The sequence below is a fragment of the Drosophila ananassae genome, chromosome 2L (assembly GCF_017639315.1).
Source record: "Drosophila ananassae strain 14024-0371.13 chromosome 2L, ASM1763931v2, whole genome shotgun sequence".
Taxonomy (NCBI): Eukaryota; Metazoa; Arthropoda; class Insecta; order Diptera; family Drosophilidae; genus Drosophila; species Drosophila ananassae.
The window spans coordinates 24,779,981-24,801,132 of record NC_057927.1 but is presented as its reverse complement, the minus strand read 5'-3'; the positions used below and the strand labels follow the sequence as shown (position 1 = coordinate 24,801,132).

The 21,152-nt window shown below is 41.9% G+C and overlaps 4 protein-coding genes across 6 annotated transcripts; 2 read left to right on the top strand and 2 right to left on the bottom strand.

Moving 5' to 3' along the window:
* The first annotated feature begins 242 nt into the window (after window positions 1–242).
* Window positions 243–1,424, top strand: LOC6494187 (protein takeout). Its single transcript, XM_001965930.4, has 4 exons — window positions 243–428; window positions 485–804; window positions 877–931; window positions 990–1,424. The coding sequence occupies exons 1-4, from the start codon at window positions 329–331 to the stop codon at window positions 1,298–1,300; spliced, it is 786 nt and encodes a 261-aa protein (XP_001965966.1). The 5' UTR covers window positions 243–328; the 3' UTR covers window positions 1,301–1,424.
* On the bottom strand, window positions 1,321–2,635 carry LOC6494763 (circadian clock-controlled protein daywake). The gene is made up of 3 exons (XM_001965929.4): window positions 2,376–2,635; window positions 1,969–2,209; window positions 1,321–1,892 (listed from the first exon to the last, which is right to left on the bottom strand). Exons 1-3 carry the CDS (start codon window positions 2,494–2,496, stop codon window positions 1,454–1,456), a joined length of 801 nt encoding a protein of 266 aa, XP_001965965.1. The 5' UTR covers window positions 2,497–2,635; the 3' UTR covers window positions 1,321–1,453.
* LOC26515220 lies at window positions 2,632–4,379 on the top strand. Its single transcript, XM_014904630.3, has 2 exons — window positions 2,632–2,676; window positions 4,071–4,379. Exons 1-2 carry the CDS (start codon window positions 2,632–2,634, stop codon window positions 4,377–4,379), a joined length of 354 nt encoding a protein of 117 aa, XP_014760116.1.
* Window positions 4,380–5,977: 1,598 nt separating this feature from the next.
* On the bottom strand, window positions 5,978–20,195 carry LOC6494752 (GATA-binding factor A). 3 transcript variants are annotated; one of them, XM_044715515.1, is made up of 4 exons: window positions 19,459–20,195; window positions 7,561–8,217; window positions 7,216–7,498; window positions 5,978–7,150 (listed from the first exon to the last, which is right to left on the bottom strand). In XM_044715515.1, the coding sequence occupies exons 2-4, from the start codon at window positions 8,065–8,067 to the stop codon at window positions 6,453–6,455; spliced, it is 1,488 nt and encodes a 495-aa protein (XP_044571450.1). In that variant the 5' UTR covers window positions 8,068–8,217; window positions 19,459–20,195; the 3' UTR covers window positions 5,978–6,452. The 3 variants fall into 3 exon arrangements, with proteins under 3 accessions (XP_044571450.1, XP_032312353.1, XP_032312352.1); XM_032456462.2 differs by lacking the exon at window positions 19,459–20,195 and adding an exon at window positions 11,235–11,813 and having other exon boundaries at window positions 7,570–8,217; XM_032456461.2 differs by lacking the exon at window positions 19,459–20,195 and adding an exon at window positions 11,235–11,811.
* Between the last annotated feature and the right edge of the window lie 957 nt (window positions 20,196–21,152).

The window sequence follows — 21,152 nt, the reverse complement described above, 5'->3', positions numbered from 1 at the left end:
ATTTAAAATTCTTTGGGAAGAAGAAACAAAGACTGGGGCAATTTTTGTATATAGAAGCTGTATATATTTCTGTATAGAAGCGTCTGTATATAGAACCCAAGGGAAGTAAAAAAAGCTTGGCTTGGTCAATTGAAAGTAAACTGCTGAGGATTGCAATGTCACGAGAAATTGCATATGCGACAGAACCGAGAATGCGTCAGCTTTTGCCGAAACCAGACTTTACTATAAAAGCAATCAAAACAGCTGGACAGGCACCACAAGTCGATCGCCACCAGCCACTAGCTGAGCTCTAGACCAAAAAAGAAATAAGGATTAGAAAGGATACAGAATGGATACGATTTTGTTGTTCGGTGTGTTGCTGTTGGGATTGGCCATGCAGGCGGAATGGTTGGAGGCCAAGCCCCCATCACAAAAACCCGCACGCATACGTAAGAAAAAAAGGATTACTTCAGTAGTGACTTTAAATAATGTCCAAATATTGCAGCATCTTTTCTCAAAGTCTGCCATCGCGATTCGCCAGAATTGAATACCTGCGCCAGAGAATCCTTTGAAGCGCTGCGACCCCAGCTTATGAACGGTATTCCAGAGCTCTATATACCACCCATGGAGCCTCTAGTTGTGCCGGAAGTGAAGATGGACCAGGATTCGGGTGCCATTTATTTGCATTCTGTGTACAGGAATGTGAAGGTCACTGGAATCTCAACCCACACCGTCAACGAATTGCGGTTGGAGCCCTCAAAGCTCAAGTTCATCGTCTCGCTGACCTTTCCGAGGTTGCACATGGAGTCGGAATACAGCATTAAGGTCGGTAGAAACGCAAAAATACACGTTACATCTCAAGGTGTTAATTTTTAAATGTCCAATGGTTATTTTAAGGGTAAAATTATGATGATGCCGCTGTTGGGCGATGGACACTGCGCTGTGGATCTGAGTAAGTAACCTCTGAGCTCCAAATTAATCTCTAACTTATAAAACCTTTTCTCTACAAGAAAACATCACAATGCAAACGGAGCTTATTGGCCAGGAGTACAAGGAGAACGGAGTCAATTACCTGAAGATCAACGAAGTGAAGGTCCAATATCAGCTATCCGATGTCAAGATTCACCTGGATAATCTGTTTAACGGGGACAAGGCTCTGGGCGAACGAATGAATCAATTCCTCAACGAGAACTGGAAGGCTCTGGCCGAGGAAGTGCGTCCTCTTATGACCAAGGCTCTGGTGGACATTTTGAGAGCCTCCGTCGATAAGTTGTTTGCAGCTTTCAGCTACGACGACCTCCTGCCCAAGGGCAAGGCCTAAGTCCTCAAGAATCGCAATTCAGGATATCTACTAATTTCATTTTAATCATTTAATCTTAATAGAAACATTAGCCTAGACATAAGCACACGATTAAAGGCAAAATAAATTATGAATATATTTAATACACAAGTGGTGGACGATGACTGGCGGAGATTAGACCAGCCACAGCTTGGTGGGCATTTTGGAGAAGACATTGTTCCACAGCCCATGAAATATGTCAGCCAGTCCTAGTTCGAGGTCAGGCCGCAGCTCGGCTATGACCTCCTTGCCGTTTTGGTTAAGGAAGGAATTGATCGATGCCGCCAGGATGTCGTTGCCATTGAACAGATTTTTCAGGTGAATGCGCATGGCTCCCACCTCGAAGCCCACCTTCATCTCATCGATGTGGATGATCTCGTCGCCAGTTTGGGTATCGTTTGTTAATGAGATCCTAGTGTAGACAGTGGTGTGGACATTTTTCAGTGCCATGGCCACGTCTCCGCTGCCGACCAAAGGCAGCAGAAGAATGTTTCCTTTCAGGTTGTACTTGGCCCGGATTCGCAGCTTTGGTAGCTCCAGTTCGAAGTTTAGCAGGCGGCGGTCCAGATCCAAACTAAAGAATATAAATTTTTAATGGATATATTATGAGATTTCTTCCTTGGTTTATGATTTTCATGAATGGTTCTCACTTAGCACGCTTCACAGTCGCATTGGATGGGCCACGGATGACCAGGTTTTGGAAGCCACCGGATAGCACCAGGTTACCGCTACCTTTCGACACGGACACCTGGTCAATATTTAGAGGCTCAAAGCTTTTCACTCCGATCTCGGGGATGCCAGCGGCCAATGCCGGAAAGCATCCTTCGAAAAGTTGGCGGAAGCATTTGTTCTCGTTGGGATTGGAGCGCTTGCAGGTCTGCAGCCATGGAGCTGCAATACAGGATTAGTTATAGTAAGTTGTATGAGGTTTTTTCAATTGTTAACACATAACACTCTAAAATATTTATGTTTTATCAACGAAGGCACTTTTGAGGACATGTAATTTTTAAACAAATGGGAAAAAATATCCTTTCTGACACTTTCCGGTAATACTTACGCCTTTCCTGCAACGGTAACTTGTCGTTGACGATCTCTCGCGTATAGGCCCCGGAGCCTTGTGTTACGAAAAGCGCTGAGATAACACCCAAATTAATGGCCAACTTCCAGTATGTAAACATGTTTTCAAATAAAATATAAAAGCTATTGGATCCTTGAGGAGACACCTAAATCTGGGAGCTTAAAACTTTTCGATCCGATACGCGCGACCGTTAAAGACGAAGGCCTGAAACCAAGTGCCGGGGCAGCCAAAAGAAATGTCGGACGAAACCGTCGAAGGCAATGACAATAGTTGGTTTTTTGTGAGTTGCTTTTACAGCAAGTTTTTTTTCCATTTTTTTTTTGCGTTACGAATTCCGCAATTTTTTAAAGAGCCGGCGCCCCATACCCGTTTACACCCGCTTCCCAACTGACCACGGGAAATTTTTGAAAAAAAAAAACGATTTTTTACACTATTTTGGTTGGGAAGTTGGGCTATTTCCTTAAAATGTAATATTATTTAGTCAAATAAGTTTAATTTAATAATTTTTATAAAAGATAATAAAGCTTATAAAATAAAATATAAAATTCTGTTTTGTTTAATTTTAAGAGAAAGCTTAATCAATAAATTATAATAACTATAATAACAATTTATGGATTCAAAAATGATGGTTTAAAAATGTCTTTAAGGGAAATTACTGCAAATTGTAAAGGGGAGGTGTAAATACTAAATAATTAAAAATACATTGCTATATAAATTGTAATTTTTTAGCCTCCAACCACAGACATTCCAAAGATTCCCTTTCTTTTTTTTGTAAAGAGTAGAGCATAGCAGGTCCACTTGACCGAATATCTTTGTTGTGGCTTATTTGTTGTATTCAATTTGGACTTCTATGTTGTTTTTAATTTTACTTTCGTTCAACGCGTAAACGCCACCGATTTCAGCTTGTTTATGTTTATGGCTGTTGCGCCACATATACACGCCAACATGTGTACCTACAGAAAAGCCCCACCACCCGACCACTCCAACTCCAATCCCATTCCCGAGACCCCCTAACCCGAGATCCATTGCGGGTTCCCGCGAGATTCCCCCAAAGTTGCTCACCTGTTGACTACTTCTGGTATTACGCAGACATGGGCTCTGGCTGGGATTGCTGTCTTGCCACTTCATTGTCACGGGTGTTGTCCGGTTTTCTCGGTTTCGTGCTCCAATGCCTCAGGCCGTAGAGGTTTACATTCCCTCCCCACCCTGTTGTTTGGGATGTTGTCGCGTGCACTCTGGGTTGCAAGTTTCGGTTACGCAGTCGCCTCAATTAACATTATGTTTTTTAGAGGTGATCCAGTAGTCCGAACGTGAGGGTTTTCGGAAGGGAGGACTAAGTTATTAAGAGTTTAAAACTTTATTAGACATTTTTTATTAAAAATTTTTCATAAGGTTTGTGATATTTTACATCTTTGGTATTTTTTCAAAAACAATTTTTCGAAAATTCAATTGTACAAAACTGACGTTAATGAGAAGGTTTGTAAAGAAATTTGTTTAATGCAATTTATAATCATAAATATTATATATTGGTAAATATTATTGGGATTTTCTCACGTTTTCATCTCTAGACCTTAATTGTCATTTCACTGCTACTTAATTGCCGTCGTTTACGAAAACATGAATATGCAAATTTAGGCTTCATCGGTCATGTGACTAATCATCTTTCTCCCGCAGGGGGCGGCTCATTTCAATGTTGCATGTTCAATGTTGCAATGTTGCGGCAACAACACCGAGGCGAAGGTAGACGTTACGATCCCCATGGTCACCTCTTTTCTCTTGCTGAAAAAGTCGCGTGAGGAAATTACTGAAGATATAGCAATATCTTCGTCTGGGGATTGCGTTATCTCTAATTGTAGCTGCTGCTTCGGCGACTTGGCCGGGCCGGGCCCATCACTTGAAATTCACCAGATACTGGAGTCGAACAGCTGTCGAACCTGCTCCTCCTTCTCCTTGCCAGTTGCAATTGCGCAACTTTTGGTTTAATATGTATATTTGAAAATATTTTATTTTCTTTAACCGTTAAACAAACAAGTTTAATAGTCGACAATTGATACTGCATTTTCTTATTTTGGACAGTGTTTATTTTCGTTTGGATTCATGTTTTATTGGCGTTTATTTTCACACTTGCTGGCGCATTCCTCGCTGGCAGCTTTTTATTAAATTTTATTACAGCAGTTGTCGGATGTCGGTTCAGATTGGCGACTCCAAATGATGCAATCATCCGTATCCATTAGTTTTTTTTGCACTTTTTTTCGCATAGTCATAAAAGTAAACAAAACAAATAATCCGAACGGCTTTCCCACAACGCTCGTTTAATATTTATTTCGGTGCAGTCCGGGCCTTGTCACGTGCAATCCCAGCAAAGAGTTCAATAGCTTCGATTGGGTATTTTTAACAATTTGTGTATTAACTTTCAAATCACGTCTCTAATTTGATCGTTAAAAGCCAAATTTAGCCGGCTATTTTGGTTGCAGACCCAGTTGGCATTGACCGATTAACAGATTGTTGTGAAAAGGTCTTGTATTTGGCTTATTTAATTACTGTAATTCTTCCAAAAATATTTTTTTATTTAACATAATCCATTAAATTATGTATTTCGGATGTAATTGGCATACAAAATATGGGGGTTTTAAAAAGTAACGTATTTCGTGGCGGTATTTACATACCACATGTATATGTCATGTAATTTTTGTATAATGTAAGATACATACTTATTTTACACATGTAGGTGTCGCCTGCGAGAAAAATGTAGAAACAAAGCAACTTAGAAACTGGTTTTAAAACTTAAATTTCTTATGGATTTTAAATTTTTAAACATTAAGTAGAAAAGGCTTTAGCCAGCTTTTGGTCGTACCTTGGTCAAAAAGGGTTTTCCCATTGATTTCTTTCAGTGAAATGGCCATGTTTTAGCTAATAATTGTCCGATCGCCGAATGTTGTACCTTACCGCTCGTGTATCTTCGAGTACTTTTATTCCCAATCAAAACCTGTCCACCGAAAATTTTACTCCATTTTCGAAAATTTTCAAAGGGGTAACATCATGATTTTGACCAAAAAATAGATCAAAATTTATTTTCTCGAACTCCATGATGTTTTAATGCAGATCGATGCTACTCGGTTCCCTGATTCGTAATTGGTATTCCTTTTTCAAATCCGATACGAAATGGCTAAATTGGCTAAAAAGTGACTCGAAAATTTAATTATAGCCACTCTAAGATCTTAACTTGGTCAACAGGGCTTTCCGCCCAATATCTATTAGGGAAATTGTCATATTTTAGCTAATATTAGTCTGATCGCCGAATGTTATACCTTCCTGCTCTTGTATCTTTGTGGACTTTGATTCCCAATCAAAACCTGGCCCCCGAAAATTTTACTCCATTTTCGAAAATTTTCAAAGGGGTAACATCATTATTTTGGCCAAAAAATTCACCAAAGTTTTTTACCTCGAATTCTATGGTATTTTAATGCAGATCGATGCTATTCGGTTCCTTGATTTGTAATTGGTTTTCATTTTTCAAATCCGATGAGAAATACAATGTTGGCTAAAAAGTGACTGGAAAGGGAACCAAAACGTTTACCGAATAAAGTTTTTAATACATTCTTTATTTAGATTTGATATTTAAGAGAAAGGCTTTATAATATAATATGCTAATATTTAGTTCTATAATTAAATGATCTAGAGAGGGTGTGTGGTGGGTAGGAATATGTGGTATACACGTGAAGTATTTAAGCTAGAATAGTAGGTAAAATAATGATCTATTTGGAACTTTGACTTACACAGAAAGATAAACAATATTTATACAAATATATTATGAATATTCCATATATAAGCACATTAATGTCAAGTATTATAATGGATTTGTACAACACGAATTGCTATTTTGTTATTTACAAGACATATAACTCAAGATTTCAAAATTAATCTATCAAGCACTCCAGTTTTCCAAGAGAACTACTTTGGAAAACCTCAATGATTGAAACTATGCCCTAAAGTCTTTTCAATGTGCCAGGGGGGAGGAGGTGGGAGATCACATCAGCGAGCCGGATCCGCGATTCCTTACGAGGTGGCCATCAACTTGGCCGCCTGGATGACGTTGTGCTGGTGATGGTAGCCGGCCAGTTCGCTGGCAGCTCCGCCCGCCATGGCGGCTGTGGATGCAGCGCCTCCGAGTGCTCCAAAGGATCCCCCAAAGTAACAGTTGTTCACGTAGTCGTAATTGGTGGCACTCGCCTCCGTCTTCACTCCATAGGCGGCGGCAGCTGCGGCTGCGTGGAGGTGATGATGGGCCGCTGTCGTCACATGGTGGCCGTGCGATCCTCCCAGATGGTGGTGGTGGTGCTGGTAGTGGGGCGACGGAGTGCCGTTGCTCAGCGTTGGTGTCTCGGCGCTGTGCGAAGTGTAGGCGGATGCACTGCCTCCGCCGGAACTGCTGCCAGGCGTGTAGAGCTGTGATCCTGTCGATCCGTGAAGTTGCCGAGCACTCAGCTGTGCTTGTCCGGATGAGGTTGTCATTCCATGACCATGTTGCTGGTGTTGTGTCTGCTGCTGAGTCGCCGCTTGCCCGTAATGGGGGAAGCATTGCTGGTGCCCCGACTGCTGCTGCTGCTGTTGCTGCTGCGATTGCGGTTGCTGCTGCTGCTGCTGCGGAGCGTGGTGCTGACCCATAAGGTTGCTGCTGCCGGTACTACTGCTCTTTAGATCCCCATGCAGCTTGCCAAGACTGTGCCGCTCTAGACTTAGCGATGGTTTGAGATCTGGAAACCATTAACATTTGAATTATTTATTTAAAAACACTACCAAGTTTAAAAACTGAACTCACCGTGCTCTTCCTTGCACTCCTTGATGGCCTCCAGGGCGGCACTCGAACTAGTTCCCGTACCTGCTCCCGATCCAGCTGCCGTACCACTTCCCGACTTCTTCGGCTTGCGCTTCCTCGTCTGGATGCCATCCTTCCGCATGGCCAGTGGCCGGTTCACTCCGTGCAGCTTGTAGTAGAGGCCGCAGGCGTTGCAGACAGGCTCGCCGTCATTGTTCCTCCTCCAGAGCGTGGTGGTGTGCGTGCCACAGTTCGTACAACGCAGTCCCAACCTCCTGGTGGCAGTCTAAAAGAATAAAACACATATTAGCTCTGAATTCTGGATAGGATTAGGGGGGAGCTACTCACTGCACTCACCAGGCGCTTGCTGGGCTTGATCAGCGGCCGGTTCATTCCGTTCATCTTGTGGTAGAGCCCGCAGGCATTGCACAGATAGTGTCCAGTACCATCCCGCCTCCAGAGAGGAGTGGATATGGCTCCGCAATTGACGCACTCGCGCCCTTCGCCGAACTGAAAGTCCATGGCGCTCTCGTAGGGCGAGGAGCGCTGGAAGCCCGTCGGGTCGTACGGATTACGCCAGGAGCTCATCATTACGGCTGCATTTTGGGTATAGAACTGCGCCGGCAGCTGGGCATGAGCGGAGCTGAAGCTATCCGTGGGCCAAGCATTCTGGGCCGCCGCTGCGCTTCCAAAGTGGGCGGCCACATGGTTGTACTGCCGGTTGGAGGGCACGTAGACCGGGGCGTTCACGGCCTGCTGGTGATGATAGCCGGACACACCGACTCCCACTCCGGCACTGGCCGCACTCCCGGCGGCCAGATCCGTGTACGCCGCCACGGCGCTGCTGTGGTACATCTTGGCAGCAACGGCGGCTGAGGCGGACGAGGAGGCAGATGCGTGTCCTGAGGCGGGGGCAGAGGCGCTGCTGGCTTCTGACAGTGGGCCGTTGTGGTGGTCGCCGCTAAAGTGCGGATAGTCACGTGTCGATAGCTGGTCGGAGGTGGACTGAAAAAAAGTATATTTTATTAATATACTTGGAATTAAAAGGATGTCTAATTTGACCTTACTTATTTATAGCTTCTCAAGTTGCCATAACTAATGTCAATAAATTGTTAATAAATAAACAGAATTCAATTAAAAAGTACTTCAAGGGACTTTATGGACTTTAGCCTTATAAACACTTCCCCCTTCGACTTCCACTTCCTCCTCCCACAATCTCCATTCCTTTCTCTCTTTCTCTCTGGGTCTGCCATTGGATGCATCTTGGTATTTGGGCAACTCCCCTTAAGAGGCAGCCATTTTGGATTCGTTTCTGGCCGCAGCTCCTGCAGTGTCTGTTGGGCACTCCTCATCCCCCTTCAAACAGAGACCCCCTCCATAGCTCTGCGGCATGGCCAGGGATCGGAACCCGTTTCCCAGACAGCGCCCTTTCGGTCACCAACTCGAGTTAATGGCTCTCTCAGTGCAGCTCTCAGAACTGGAGAAGTATCTTTGTATCCGTGCCTTTGTGAATCTGTATCTTTGGCTTGCCAGCACTTATCTGGTGCGTAGGCACTTTTGTTGCTTCAGGAGGGAGTGTGGAAAGTCGAGTTGGAGGCAGAGTCAAGCTCATAAAATGTAATTCGAATATAAATCGGGATGTAATGAATATGATTTCAGAAGGATGAGATAAGTAAAGTAGTGTAGGAAATGGAAATAATAAATATTAATTATTGTAATTTAGCCTATATATATTTCATCTAGAAAATATAATGAAAATTTTCATTGTTCATTCAACATTTTTGCACTTTATGAAAGAAAATTCAAGTGCTTTTGCCTAGTTCTCCCTCGGCATACACTCAAAAATTTATTCAGATTTTTTCAGCAAAGTTCAACAGCCAAAGAGGCAAGAGATCGATGCAAAAACAAAATCAGTCAGCCATCATCGAAATCTGTGCTTCACATCGGTTTCAATTAAGGCGCCAATTGCATATTTTTATTTATGCGGATATACTCGATTATATTTTCGAATTGCTTTTACAGCCAGAACGAAAATGTATTGAAAAAATAATAAAAAAAAAAGGGGGAAAACATTTGACGTCTTTATCTTATCCCACAAATTTAATGCGATGATGTATGAAATTTTTAATTTTTTCCTCGCCCTCGTGCTCCCCTCTTGAGGCAGCGCCAAATAAATTTTTGGTTCGCAACCAGATGGCCACTTAAGGAGTGGGTTAGGAAATATTCCGAAAATTATTTCATGCATTGGAAAGAAAATTAAGATGCCGGCGGCAATTTTCAACTTGGTAAAGATATATAACTTGGTAAAGATATATAACTTGGTAAAGATATATATTTTTTCTCTTTGAGTAATTTTTAAAATAGCTTATAGGTTTTTAGCACAATAAATTTTTGATTTAAAAAAAATCATTTTGCATTTAAAATGAATGGAAATTGGCAAATTTGATTGATGGCGTACAACGTGACGTATGAGCAATATTTATTTTAAACTCGACACGCAACTGTCACAACAAATTAGAGAGAGAGGAAACAATTTCGGCTGCAATTCCTTAAATTCCATAAAGCCAGGGAGTGAAAGGAGTGACGGAGTGACGGAGGGCCGGAAAGATCAACGGAGTGCCGAAGAATCAAAGATGTGACCACGCGTGCATAATGATGTCGCTCCCCTTAGAAGATCACTCGATCAAAGAGAGCGCCGGCCGCCGGAGCGAGTGAGAGATGGCCCAAAGGATGGAGCTCGAAGGGCAAGATCAAAGGAGGCGGCGACCACACGAAAAATTGTCAACAAGCTGCAGTTTGAGGCAGGGAGTCAGAGAGGGGCGCTTTGGCGCTTATTAAAATGCGATCACCGAAAGGGACGAGCCGAGAAATCCCCAACGAAGGAGGCGAGGCAAGGCGAGGAATTAAAATAACCAGCAATAAAAAATCAATTTCATAAAATGTGTTTGTAGAAGGAAGATCAGAGGTTCAGAGGATCAGAGGATCGAGATCGAAGTAGGGATACCTCGGGGATACGTTAATAATTTGTCACCGCAAATGAAGGAACAAAAACAAACAGAGAAATCCACTTGAGAGGGAAACAAAATTCAGGATGATATGGAGTTAAAGGTAGGAGGTATAAGTGTAGAATGGAGATGAGCGACGCTTTGAGTGTTTCTGTCTTTCTTTCCTGATGCTCTCCTCTTAAGCTGGCGCTCTGGCTTCAAGTGGAGGATCCTGTTTTTACCCCGCCACATCACTTCACTCCACTCCACTCCACTTCGGGGTCCACTTGACTCATTCATTCATTGATCATCTCTAGACCAGGCTCTCTCCTGGCTTTCTCTATAGCCCCTCCGGCTTCCATCCTCCAACGGATGCTGGATTCGGATTTTTATTTTGTTTTTTATTAATTGCTAACTGCAACTGAGCTATTTAACTCTGCCGCCTGTCAAGGCTCATCTAAATCGCTTTCAGCGAAAGAGAAAAATCGGTTTATTACTACTAATAGATGCATAGCGATTAAGGATATTAAAACCAGATAGGCGGCTAATTAATGGAGTTAACAATGTGTGGCAAAGAGATAGTGTTGCATTGGTTCAAGAAAAAGTAAATACTTAAATGGGAACAAATATTACTTAATATAAACTAATTAAAATTTTAGAGATGCTTTACTACTTCCAAGGATAAGTACATCTTTAAAATCGGTTGAGATAGTAAGAGATAAGGTAGTATCTTTTAAATGATTAGGAATAATAAAGAAAAATATAATATTTTAGAGATAGAGATATCTCTATAGAGATATAAATAAATGAGTAATGATTAAAAATAGAAGACATCTATGAATCAAAATAATCACTTATACTATAAAATATGGAATTTGCCGTCAGGTTCATAAGTGCTTTGTATGATTTGATGATCTCTAAAGGTAAGATTCTATAGAATAAACTTGCTACTAGCCCCCGGAAAAGAAGCTTAGACCAACATGTTTGGCGACACATAACAATACCAATCAATACTTGAAAATGTAAAGGTGAACTTACATCGCCATCACTCAGCAAGATGCCCATGATTTATGGCCAAATAATTCGCGGTTCACGGCTCGTTTCAGAATGATTAATGGACCACGCACGAAGATCAGTTCACGTTGGGGTTACGATGGGGGTTTTAATTTCAAAGTGTCTATACTTATTGATATTGATCGGAGGGAAGTGCAAATAATTCAGCGTATCACAAATGCGTTCTGATTAATTGCAACAAATTCAAATTCAGAAATGTTTTATGGCACATTTACACGGCAGGTCGAGGCGCGGGCTACGTTTGTTTATTATTTATATGGCACTTTATGGGCCTTGTTGTAAGTCATTTGATTAATGTGGCCTATAAAGCAATAAATTTCGTTTTAATCCATTTACGAGCACTTAACCGATTCCCCTTATTTCGCCTCTTTTTCGGAATTGTATATTCTTTTGGTGTTTTCGTTGGCTGTTGGCTTTTGGCTTTATGGCGCGATCGAGAGCCACTGAATGCGAGAGCAACCGACTTCCTTGAGGCGAACAAACAAACTAAAAAACGCCTCAAAGTAAACAAAAACTTAATCCCAAATATCCCAGATCCAGTTCCCAACACCGACACCGACGCCGACGTCGACAGAGACAGAGGCAGAGACAACAGCAGCGACGCTGGCAGCAACTTCAACGGCAACAACATAAAAAGTCAATTTCATCAATGGACCCATGCCAGCGGGGCGGAGGAGTGAGCGGGATGGGGTGCGGGCTGTGCGAGCGAGATGCACTTGACTGACAGGTAAAAATTTGTAGGTGCAACGCAGACGCCGACAGCGCCGCCGGCTGAGCAGCGACTGCAGTGACTCAAAAATTAGTCAATTTCATGTAAGCCTTGAAAAATGATCCGGGAAATTGAAGCAGGTCCGCGTCCGCGCACTTGAGACCCGGAACGGTAGGCACTTTACTTTCCTCCACTCCACTTCACTACACTCTAGCCGAGCCGATCCGATCCCTTTAATCCGCTTTTCCAGACCCTTTCCCGGCCCGAATTCCAATCCCAAATCCAATGACAAACAGCCACCGAGGCGAGAGATTGTGGGCACTGAAGGCCCTGCCCATTGTCAGCAGCTCATTAAAGTGCCCGGGCGTGTGTCTGTCGCCGGGGCCAAGGATCAGATCGCAGGATCTGGACAGGCTCGATTAATTGATCGTCCAGCTGTCCGGGCGAGTGCCTGTGTTTATATAGTTCTTAATGGCAGGCGATTAATTCCGATGACTCAAATTGCAACTGGTCGGAGGTCAGGGTAAGAAATAAACCATACCATTTCTAAGAAAGGTGAGAGATGGGCTCATTATTCTTCAACAAACAAACCACAACCAATTTAATTGGTTTAATTTTAACAAATTAGAGGTAATGGATATGGTTATAAAGGAGGATCCTTGATTTGTAGTCTGTGCTTCTAGACATAAGACTTAAAACTCCAGTCTTAAATCTTTTTTTTTCGGTTGATAAAATAAAATATAGTTTAAAGTCTTAATACCTAGAGTTTGATGGTAAAAAGGACATATTTATAAAGGATCTAAAGATCTCAGTTCTAAGGATATAGTTCTAAGGATTTCTAAGGTCCATAAGTTCTAAGGAAAATATGTTTTTTGAGCGTATTCTTGTTGGCTAGTTTATAAAGATTTGCTTGAATTATGTAAAGAACTATGAAAACTAAAGACACCCCTAAGGTATTTAAAGGAAAAGCCCTGAGTCTGAAGCCAGTCAAAACACAAATTAATCAGAGACCCCAGGAGACGTCATTAATCAAGCAATTTGCCTTAGTTTCTTGCCAAAAAAAAGGTGTTCGGACCCAGAAGAGAGAACGAATTCTCTCCATTAAAATGCAAAGCAAAAGTAAAAAAAATAAACAAAATTAAGAAAAGAACAAAAGCAGGGCGAGGAAAGTCCAAGGTGAGGTACGAAAGATGTCAAAACAAAAGCCGCAGTCGCAGCCGCAGCCTGTGCCGGAGCCGGAGCGGAAAGGATGGATGAGCAGGACGGGGCAGACATGCGCATATTTCAATCCGCGCTGACACATCCTGCTGCGCTAATGGACCTTAATTTGTGAACAGCTTTATATATCATGCGCCAGACCGTTAATGTGATCATCCACACGATCTGGCAGGGATCGGGATCGAGGAGGACCTGAAGGTGGTATCTGGCGATAAAGTTTTTATGGAGCTTATCGAACGAAAGCGCAGAATGGAATGGAGAACAGGCACGCGCTTTCCTCGAAATGGAAAATGTATTTGCCCAAAAAAAAAAGGAGGAAGAAAGTCTAGACTTTAGACTCTCTCTACATATTGAGCCTCTGATAACGGGCAGACAAATGATAATGGCCCTGGCTCCACTCTAATCCTTGCCCTCAATTGATTCTCTATTCCAAAGTAGGGAAAATGTCGCCAGAATTTTCAAAGTGGCGTCACCGCTTAGCCGCCCCCGAACCAAACCCCTTTCTAATACTTTCTCCAACCCCCGGGACGAAGAGAGCCCGTTGAGGTCTTACTCGATGATCATTGATCGTCATCGCCATCATCGGAAATCCATCCCATCCCTCCATCTCTTCATCTCTCCATCTTTCCATCTCCATATGTATGGATCTCCCTCTCGGCAAAGATGAAAGCAATCTTTATTGGGTTTTGTAGTGATTTTAAGTGGATTTGTGGTTCGATTCTTAATGCTGAAGTGCGCCAGCCTCAGATTTGGATCCGATCCAAGATCCGAAAAACCCAACCCCAGTTTATGTCGCCGCATCGCGGTCACCTTCTGTAGCTGCGATGTCTCTGCGGTTATATCGTTTTTATTCAAATTTGTATGTTTATTTCTTTCTTTATGCGTAATTATGAGAATCTTTCAGCTGTCGTCCGCCAGACGAAGACATACTCGGCTCACTGCCGTTGAGTGTTTTAGGCCGTTCGAGTCTTGTAATTATGGGACTTTGGTTCATCTTTAATGTCGCAAATGCATCTAGCCCCTTCAGATAGGGGAGAGGTAGGTCTGTTGGTGTGAGTGGAAAGGGTTCTTTGATGGCATTTCGAGTTCTTTTGGAATAAGAAAGGTAAAGTGTGGGCCTATGCGGATATAAAACATCTATTTAATATAGTATAGGAATACATAGGGAATTATCTTAAAAATTTTAAAGTTTCTGTGATTTCTAAGCTAGAGCCAATAAGCTGCAAATTTCTTATGTGCAATCTCCAAAATATGTTTGTTTTTTTTTTATCCTTTATCATATAGCTAAAAAATAACATTCCTTTTTACCGAACTACGTTTTAATCTTAGTTTCTAAGAATAAGGCGCATTTTTCAAAAATCTAAAGCTTTGAAATTTTCAAATTTCTTGCGACATTAAAATTGCGATCTGAATTCGTTATCGCCCTGCCATTAGGGGCTCCTTCGAGCGGCGTAATTACTCACCAGGCTGAGCCCCACTTTCCGCCTTGGCAGCCCCACCTCCTACCCAAGCACTTGACATGGCAACTAAAACGCAATTCAAGTGCTGCGACGGCTACTTACAAATTCCGAAGTACAAAAAACAAACTATGTTAGCGAGCTAGCGAAGAACTCAATTTGAATAGGACGAGATAAGAGCGAAGCACCCCCGCTTTCGATGATTGTTCCAATCGCTGATTTTGAGTGTGTGTCAGTCTATAAACATCGCCTTTGGATAGCGGCACCAGAGCCTTATCGCCTCGGCTTCGGTGGAGAACTGATGGCGGAAATGGTGACTTATTGCAACTTTTGTATGGCTGGGTTTAGGCTGATAACGCTTCGTTTGTGTGCGCATTTTGTTTTTATAATTAATTACCATCCAGATAGAGATATCTATGCCCAGTGAGCGCACTTTCATGCTGGCATTTGTGCTCTTTTTTGGCGCACACCTCACAGAGCGTGTGAGAAACGAAAGACTTAGGCAACGAACTCGATTCGGGTATCCTTTCAGATGGCGTCTAAATTAAGCCTGGCCTGGGCTTTTGATCTTCGCCGATAGTGGAGATATATATCCCTTACTCCCTCTAGGCTTGAGTGCCTCTCTTTCTTCCTGATCGCCCCCTCTCTATCTCTCTCCCACTCCCATTACTAGTGGCGGTGACAAGTTTTCGGCACGCGGGCAGACACATTTTCAGATCCCCAAGGGGGATCCATTCGTCCGTCGGTCTTCTGGCAAAGCTTTTAAGTGTCTTGGCGTCGCTGCGGCTTATGTCTTCCCGCCCCCCGCCACTCCCCCCTCCGGATGACATTTACATTTGTGAGATCAGAGAGAAACACACCGAGAAAGAGCCAGACGAAGAGAATTAATTGCTGTGGAAAAGTCGAGATCCGATCGGCGCTCTTGACTGTGAAAAGATGTCGCCTAATTTTCCTCGTGTCTTTAATTAATTAATTATGGCCACCTTTATGCGTTAGAAGAAAGCTCTTTATTGGCCTTTGGCGCCAGCTGGAGTCTAAAAATGAACTTTGGGTCTGGGAAGCAATGAGATAAGCTCCAACTGCACCCGGAATCGAAATCTTTTCTTTAAAAGAACAGAACAGTTACTGTTAAGGACTTATCGGCAGCGGCTTGGGGAGCCCAGCTTCCTCCAAGAACCAACGATAAGTTTCAAGATTATTTCTTCTCCGCGAAGGTTCCACATTGCCCCGATTGGATACGACTTTTTATTTCATATTGTATATCAGCATGAATAAGGCAAGCTTATCGGTCAGTGGAAAAATATGTTATTCACAAATAAAATGCTGATTACAAAAGAATTAAATCAGCTTTTGAAGAGTCCAGAGCAATGATGTCAAAATTTATAGAATTCTGCAATGTATTTGAAATAGTTATCCTCAAATTTAAATCAAAGTTTGAAAGGGTTCTATTCCATCGAATCTATTCCATCAAACCTATATTCCATAGAGTTTATTGAAAAATTTCCACACTTTTTTTAACTAAATAAAATTTTAACACTCTCAGCAAGATGCCCAGACTTGTGACGCCAAGCGGCTGGCTACCGAGAAACTCCAGGATCTGGATCCTGGATCTTCGCTATCAGCTGGCTAGGTCCTTGGCTAACACGTAATTAGCCTATGTCTGGCTGGACACGGCAGGACTTCCCGGGTCTCCGACGGCCTATGGTCGATGGCTGAGGGCTGTACTTCCTATTGGGCCATGTTTCTGGCCCGCTGACCTGCTTGCAACTTGCAACAAAGTGAGCCAAAGTGCAGCTCGGGGCATTTATCATGGCCTGCCAGTTGTTTCTGCCTCGGATACACTTTCCACATTGCGTGCCGGGCCGCCAGTCGGCCCCGACAGCTCTACCTGAATGATATTCATATGGTTATGGACATGGTTCGGTTTGGATCCGACGGCTTGGCTCTGGGTATGGGCCGTGTAGGTTGGCCAGCTTGAGCGAGTGGTGTTAAAATTGCATAATTAGGTTGGCCGGTTGCAGTTTTGCATTTTGAGCCAAGTGTGTCTGGGGGTTGTTTTCTCAACAGAGTTGCCAGGTTGTGTTGATAGGATATGGTTTTGAAAAGTGAAGGAAATGGCATTTTAAAAAAGTTTTTTTTCGAAAATATCTTTATAGAAATTATTTACTTATTGTGTTCTATATTCTTAAGCATCATTGTAAATATTCTTTAATAAAAGAATTTAATATTTCATTGGGACCTAGTATCCCTTCACATGACTGACCTTTGACTTGGCCTCGATAAGCTGTTTGGGTTAAGATTTATGATGCAATTGCCGGAAAACTCTCTCGACCCGAATGCGAGACAAAGTCAGAGCCATTTAACTAGTTTTGTTTTGCCTTCTCTCCTGCCAATGTTTGAGGCCAATTTCAGTTTTATGGATTTTGTTGGTCTCATAAAAGTGTCATAAATTAAAAGGCGTTTAAACACGCACACAGATACATAGAAGCCGGGCCAGGGACCAGGGTGGAGACCAGGGATCATGTAACCTGTGCCACTGGTCACACGCAGTGCCTTTGACTCATGACCTCCTCGCAGGACAGGATACGGCCAGTTTTGGATGGCCTTTGGCCTGCTTTTATGGCCCTTGCGGACCTGTCTTTACTGTTTTCCAGCTAATGATTTTATGACACTTTTTGCAATATTTCCAGCACTCGAGAATCTGCCGTCATGTTGTGTCATTGTCAACATGGTCGTGCCTCCACGGGATCCTATTCTCTGCCCACTTCGGTGTCTGGGTCATCCATTGAGCCCAGTCTGTTCGCTGTTGTTGGCCTTTTAGTGGTGGCGCCAGCAGTTAATTGCTCTATGGAATGGTACTTGGCCCTACCTGACGGATGACTGATTCGTGGCCGGGTCTTGGAAGTGAAAGTGAAGCAAAGGGTTGCAATCGAATTCGAATTACTTTGGTCAAGGTTGCTCATAAAAGTAATAGGAAAGATTGCCAATGATAGGATATAGAAGATTTGAAAGGGTGTTATGGTGTATCCATATAAACTAATTCAAGGACTAATGAAATATCAGTTTTTCAAGATGTTGTTTTCTGAGCGAAACTCCAGTATACAATATTAGTTTTAACTTTTAACCATCCATTGCTAATTTTATTTTAGATTAATACGAAATAAGGAGATGAAAAGGCGATTAAGGTGTTGAAACTCTATGTCTTAGAAGTTTAGAAAGCGTAAATATTATATTATAATATATAATATAATTTATAAAAAAATAGTTATTAGTTATGTAGTTATAATATACATAAATGAGTAATTTTTTCAATATGTAAGTCCCAGTACGTACGTCTTAAGTAACACGTACATAATTAATGAATAACTTTCTTGAATAAAATTATTTGTTTTTTTTTATAAAAACGTGTTTTTTTATTGATAGGATTATGCTAGTCTGATCCGATCCTTGTCCGATGGTAGGCTCCTATATAAGAACGATGCTAACATCCGATGCTCTCCCAATTATGGGCTGACCATATATTTTGATTCAAGTCCTGGCCCATTGATGAACATAATTCCAGTACTATTGTATTTTGGAGTAAAGAACTTTCAAAGTCAACAAACCAAGAGGATTCATAAAATCTCAATTTCGATTTAAGTTTTTGATGGTGAGAGTTCTATGTCTTAGAAACATAAACATAAATGGCATCTAATTATTTTGTACACTTTTTATGACTGATTATGAAAAGAAATGTAATGCAGGCCTCTAATTGTTTTCTTCTTACCTTTCCTTCAAGACCCCTTCACACCCTGCCTTGTCGGCTGTAATTTATGTGCATTACCAAAGAGTTTTGGCCATGTCCGCTGTTGAGAACCCTAATGAATAGTGATACGAGCTAATGTTAATGTTAATTCGAATGTTAATGACTGCCTTACGTCTTTGCTCTCCAGTCTTTTGTTTCGAGCTGCCCTGGGCTGGCCAATTTATGTATCTGCAGTGCAATTGTGCGAGTAATTATGCCAACTACTGTGAGTGCCAATGCGAGTGTTGAAAGTGCATAAAACAATTCCAGTTTTCCAGAACTGCTGCAGCTTTCAACCGCCGGCTGGTAGGCTGCTACCATCAATTAAGGAAGGTTGAAAGATTTTTGACACTCGGCCTTTCAACGGGGAGCTAATTGAAACAAAACTGCGCTCATGTCAACTGCCATTGGACGCCAAGTTCGTAACAAGCATTGTGGACATATACTGTGCATTCCATTTCCATTTTGACATCTCAAAATTTGATCGGAAATTTATGGCCTTTTCTGCTATATTTTATGCCTGAATATAAAACTCAAGCGCATAAATTACAATTCAATTAAATTATTGAACAATACCCGAATGCACACTCGGTTGCTAATGGCATAATCGAAAATGATTTGTTGCCAATATGTTTTTGGCCAAAATTTACGACCCTTTCACCCTTTAGGCTTCTGTGTCGGGTGTGCTTCCAACTGCACTGCTACTATAGTATCTCAAAGATAGCCGCGAAACTAGTTTTTACTGTTAGATTTGTATCTTAACGTGGTGTTTACATGCTCAACACGAGTCCCATGCTAATTTCATTGTTGATCCATAAAGATTGTGTTGTAGCTGAGCTTTAGCTGAGCTAATTGACACAACATTGATATTATTGATAATGTCTAATTCGAGCTGCAACTCAAAGATATAACTCGAAGATCCAATCATTCGAATGGCATCTTAAAGCAATTTTAAAACGAGTTTTGTATTATTTTGGTAGAGTGAAGAGGTAGAATACTTAGCCTCTCAGTTCAACTTACTTATTTTGAAATAAATAGATGATATTTCCTTGGGATGATTTATGCAAATGATGATTCGAATGCCAATTGGCAGTTATGGCTCTTAATAGCCTTTTTGTTGTGCGGTTTAAAAAAAATGTAAACTGCTTTTAAATAGCATTTATTGTATTTCTTTCATAGAAAACGTTTTGTGAGTTTGTTGTTTCTGTTGATTTGATTTTGAATGGCTGTGTCGATGCCACAAATCACAGGCACTTCACAGACAAAGATGCAGATACAGATATATATCTTTCAGGCCAACTGAACTCACAGCACTCACTGGTTTTCATACACTCGCACTCTATCGATGGATGCCAAAAATTGATACGAGTTTGATCGCGAGACCCGTTTGCTTGTCCGGCTAATTAATCAAAATTCTGGCTTTTATCTGGCAAAAACTATTAGCTTTCCAGTTTAGAGACTTGAACTATAGATCGCTTTTGGGTTTTGGCGACGGCAATTCGCGATTCGATTCGCTACGTCTGGTGCGTTTCGCGGCGTATCGCTCTCAAGCGGTCGGAGTCCAACTGATGACAAGGAATTTCGAGTCCCACTCGGACTCCTTGTATGTGTTCTGATTGGAATGGGGAAACACCAAACACACACACACACTCAGACACACACAAACACGAATAGGGATAAAGATGGAGGGAGCGTGGCAGCGAGCGCGTTTGTTTTTGTTTCCGGTTGGAGAGCGACTGACTGCCTGTCTTTTGTGGCTCTCCCGCGACCAAACAAACGGGTTTCGCTTTTACACACACACTTTTACACTCGATATCGCTTTGAAAGTGGGTGTTGCCTTGGCAGCGCACTCGCTCTTTTCCTCCATATCAGTCTCGTGCTATCTTGCTTTCTCCTTCGCGTTTTTAATCGAATTGTGGCCATATTAAAGTTTGCTTGATTTGCTGTTTAGATATTCGAGTGAGTGTCCCCCATGTGTGTGAGAGGGAGAGAGTGGAACAGAGCGACTCTCTGGGGACAGCCCACTTGCCCTGGCTATCGGGGCGTATGCGCAACGTCTCCCCTGCGCCATTTAAAGCCCAATAATATGCGCTAATAAAACAAATTAATTATAAATATACCTTGCGAATATGAATGCCATAAACCATGGGCTTTGCTATTTATTATTTTTGCATTTTATGTGCACTTTAATTGGCACCTTCATAACTCCTCTCCCTGGCTAGCAATTCATTGAAATCTTACTTATTTACAATCGCTTGCAATTTATAAGTTTAACGCCTACTTGTGATTTATTTATCTGATAATGTCTTCATTAAGTTGATTCCATTTACATATGTATGATTGTATAGTATACTACACTCAATCGGTATGAACCCAAGAGGTGAGAATAACAAATTCCTTTTGATTTACAAATTAGTTGTGCCATTCATCTGTCATAATGGAGATAAGTAATCACTGTTTTTTGGGCTTGGTGCATAAATTTTAGTCGCGATCAAAAAGCGCTTAATGAAAATTCAAGTACTTTTAATTAACATTTTTTTTAGCTCTAAATTGCAATTAAGAATATCGTAAATATGGCCAGTAAATTTTCAAAACCCTCGCAGTTTGTAATTAAGCAAACCATAAATATTTGACTGCTCATTAAATGCTTATTTCGATAAAAACATTTGTTTAAACCAGGGATGCCCAGTCCCATTGCTCTCGTTCCTCCTTTG

What these genes read in the sequence shown, in the direction of transcription:
- LOC6494763 (XM_001965929.4), bottom strand. Translation starts at nt 2,496, where the DNA reads ATGTTTACATACTGGAAGTTGGCCATTAATTTGGGTGTTATCTCAGCG. An exon ending in GTTACCGTTGCAGGAAAGGC is followed by an intron (nt 2,210 to 2,375) that starts GTAAGTATTACC and finishes CCTGTATTGCAG; the next exon opens with CTCCATGGCTGCAGACCTGC. An exon ending in GCGACTGTGAAGCGTGCTAA is followed by an intron (nt 1,893 to 1,968) that starts GTGAGAACCATT and finishes TATATTCTTTAG; the next exon opens with TTTGGATCTGGACCGCCGCC.
- LOC6494752 (XM_032456461.2), bottom strand. Translation starts at nt 11,261, where the DNA reads ATGGGCATCTTGCTGAGTGATGGCGAT. An exon ending in TCTTGCTGAGTGATGGCGAT is followed by an intron (nt 8,218 to 11,234) that starts GTAAGTTCACCT and finishes ACTTTTTTTCAG; the next exon opens with TCCACCTCCGACCAGCTATC. An exon ending in GCAAGCGCCTGGTGAGTGCA is followed by an intron (nt 7,499 to 7,560) that starts GTGAGTAGCTCC and finishes TTATTCTTTTAG; the next exon opens with ACTGCCACCAGGAGGTTGGG.
- LOC26515220 (XM_014904630.3), top strand. Translation starts at nt 2,632, where the DNA reads ATGTCGGACGAAACCGTCGAAGGCAATGACAATAGTTGGTTTTTT. An exon ending in ATGACAATAGTTGGTTTTTT is followed by an intron (nt 2,677 to 4,070) that starts GTGAGTTGCTTT and finishes TTTCTCCCGCAG; the next exon opens with GGGGCGGCTCATTTCAATGT.
- LOC6494187 (XM_001965930.4), top strand. Translation starts at nt 329, where the DNA reads ATGGATACGATTTTGTTGTTCGGTGTGTTGCTGTTGGGATTGGCCATG. An exon ending in ACAAAAACCCGCACGCATAC is followed by an intron (nt 429 to 484) that starts GTAAGAAAAAAA and finishes CAAATATTGCAG; the next exon opens with CATCTTTTCTCAAAGTCTGC. An exon ending in AGTCGGAATACAGCATTAAG is followed by an intron (nt 805 to 876) that starts GTCGGTAGAAAC and finishes GGTTATTTTAAG; the next exon opens with GGTAAAATTATGATGATGCC.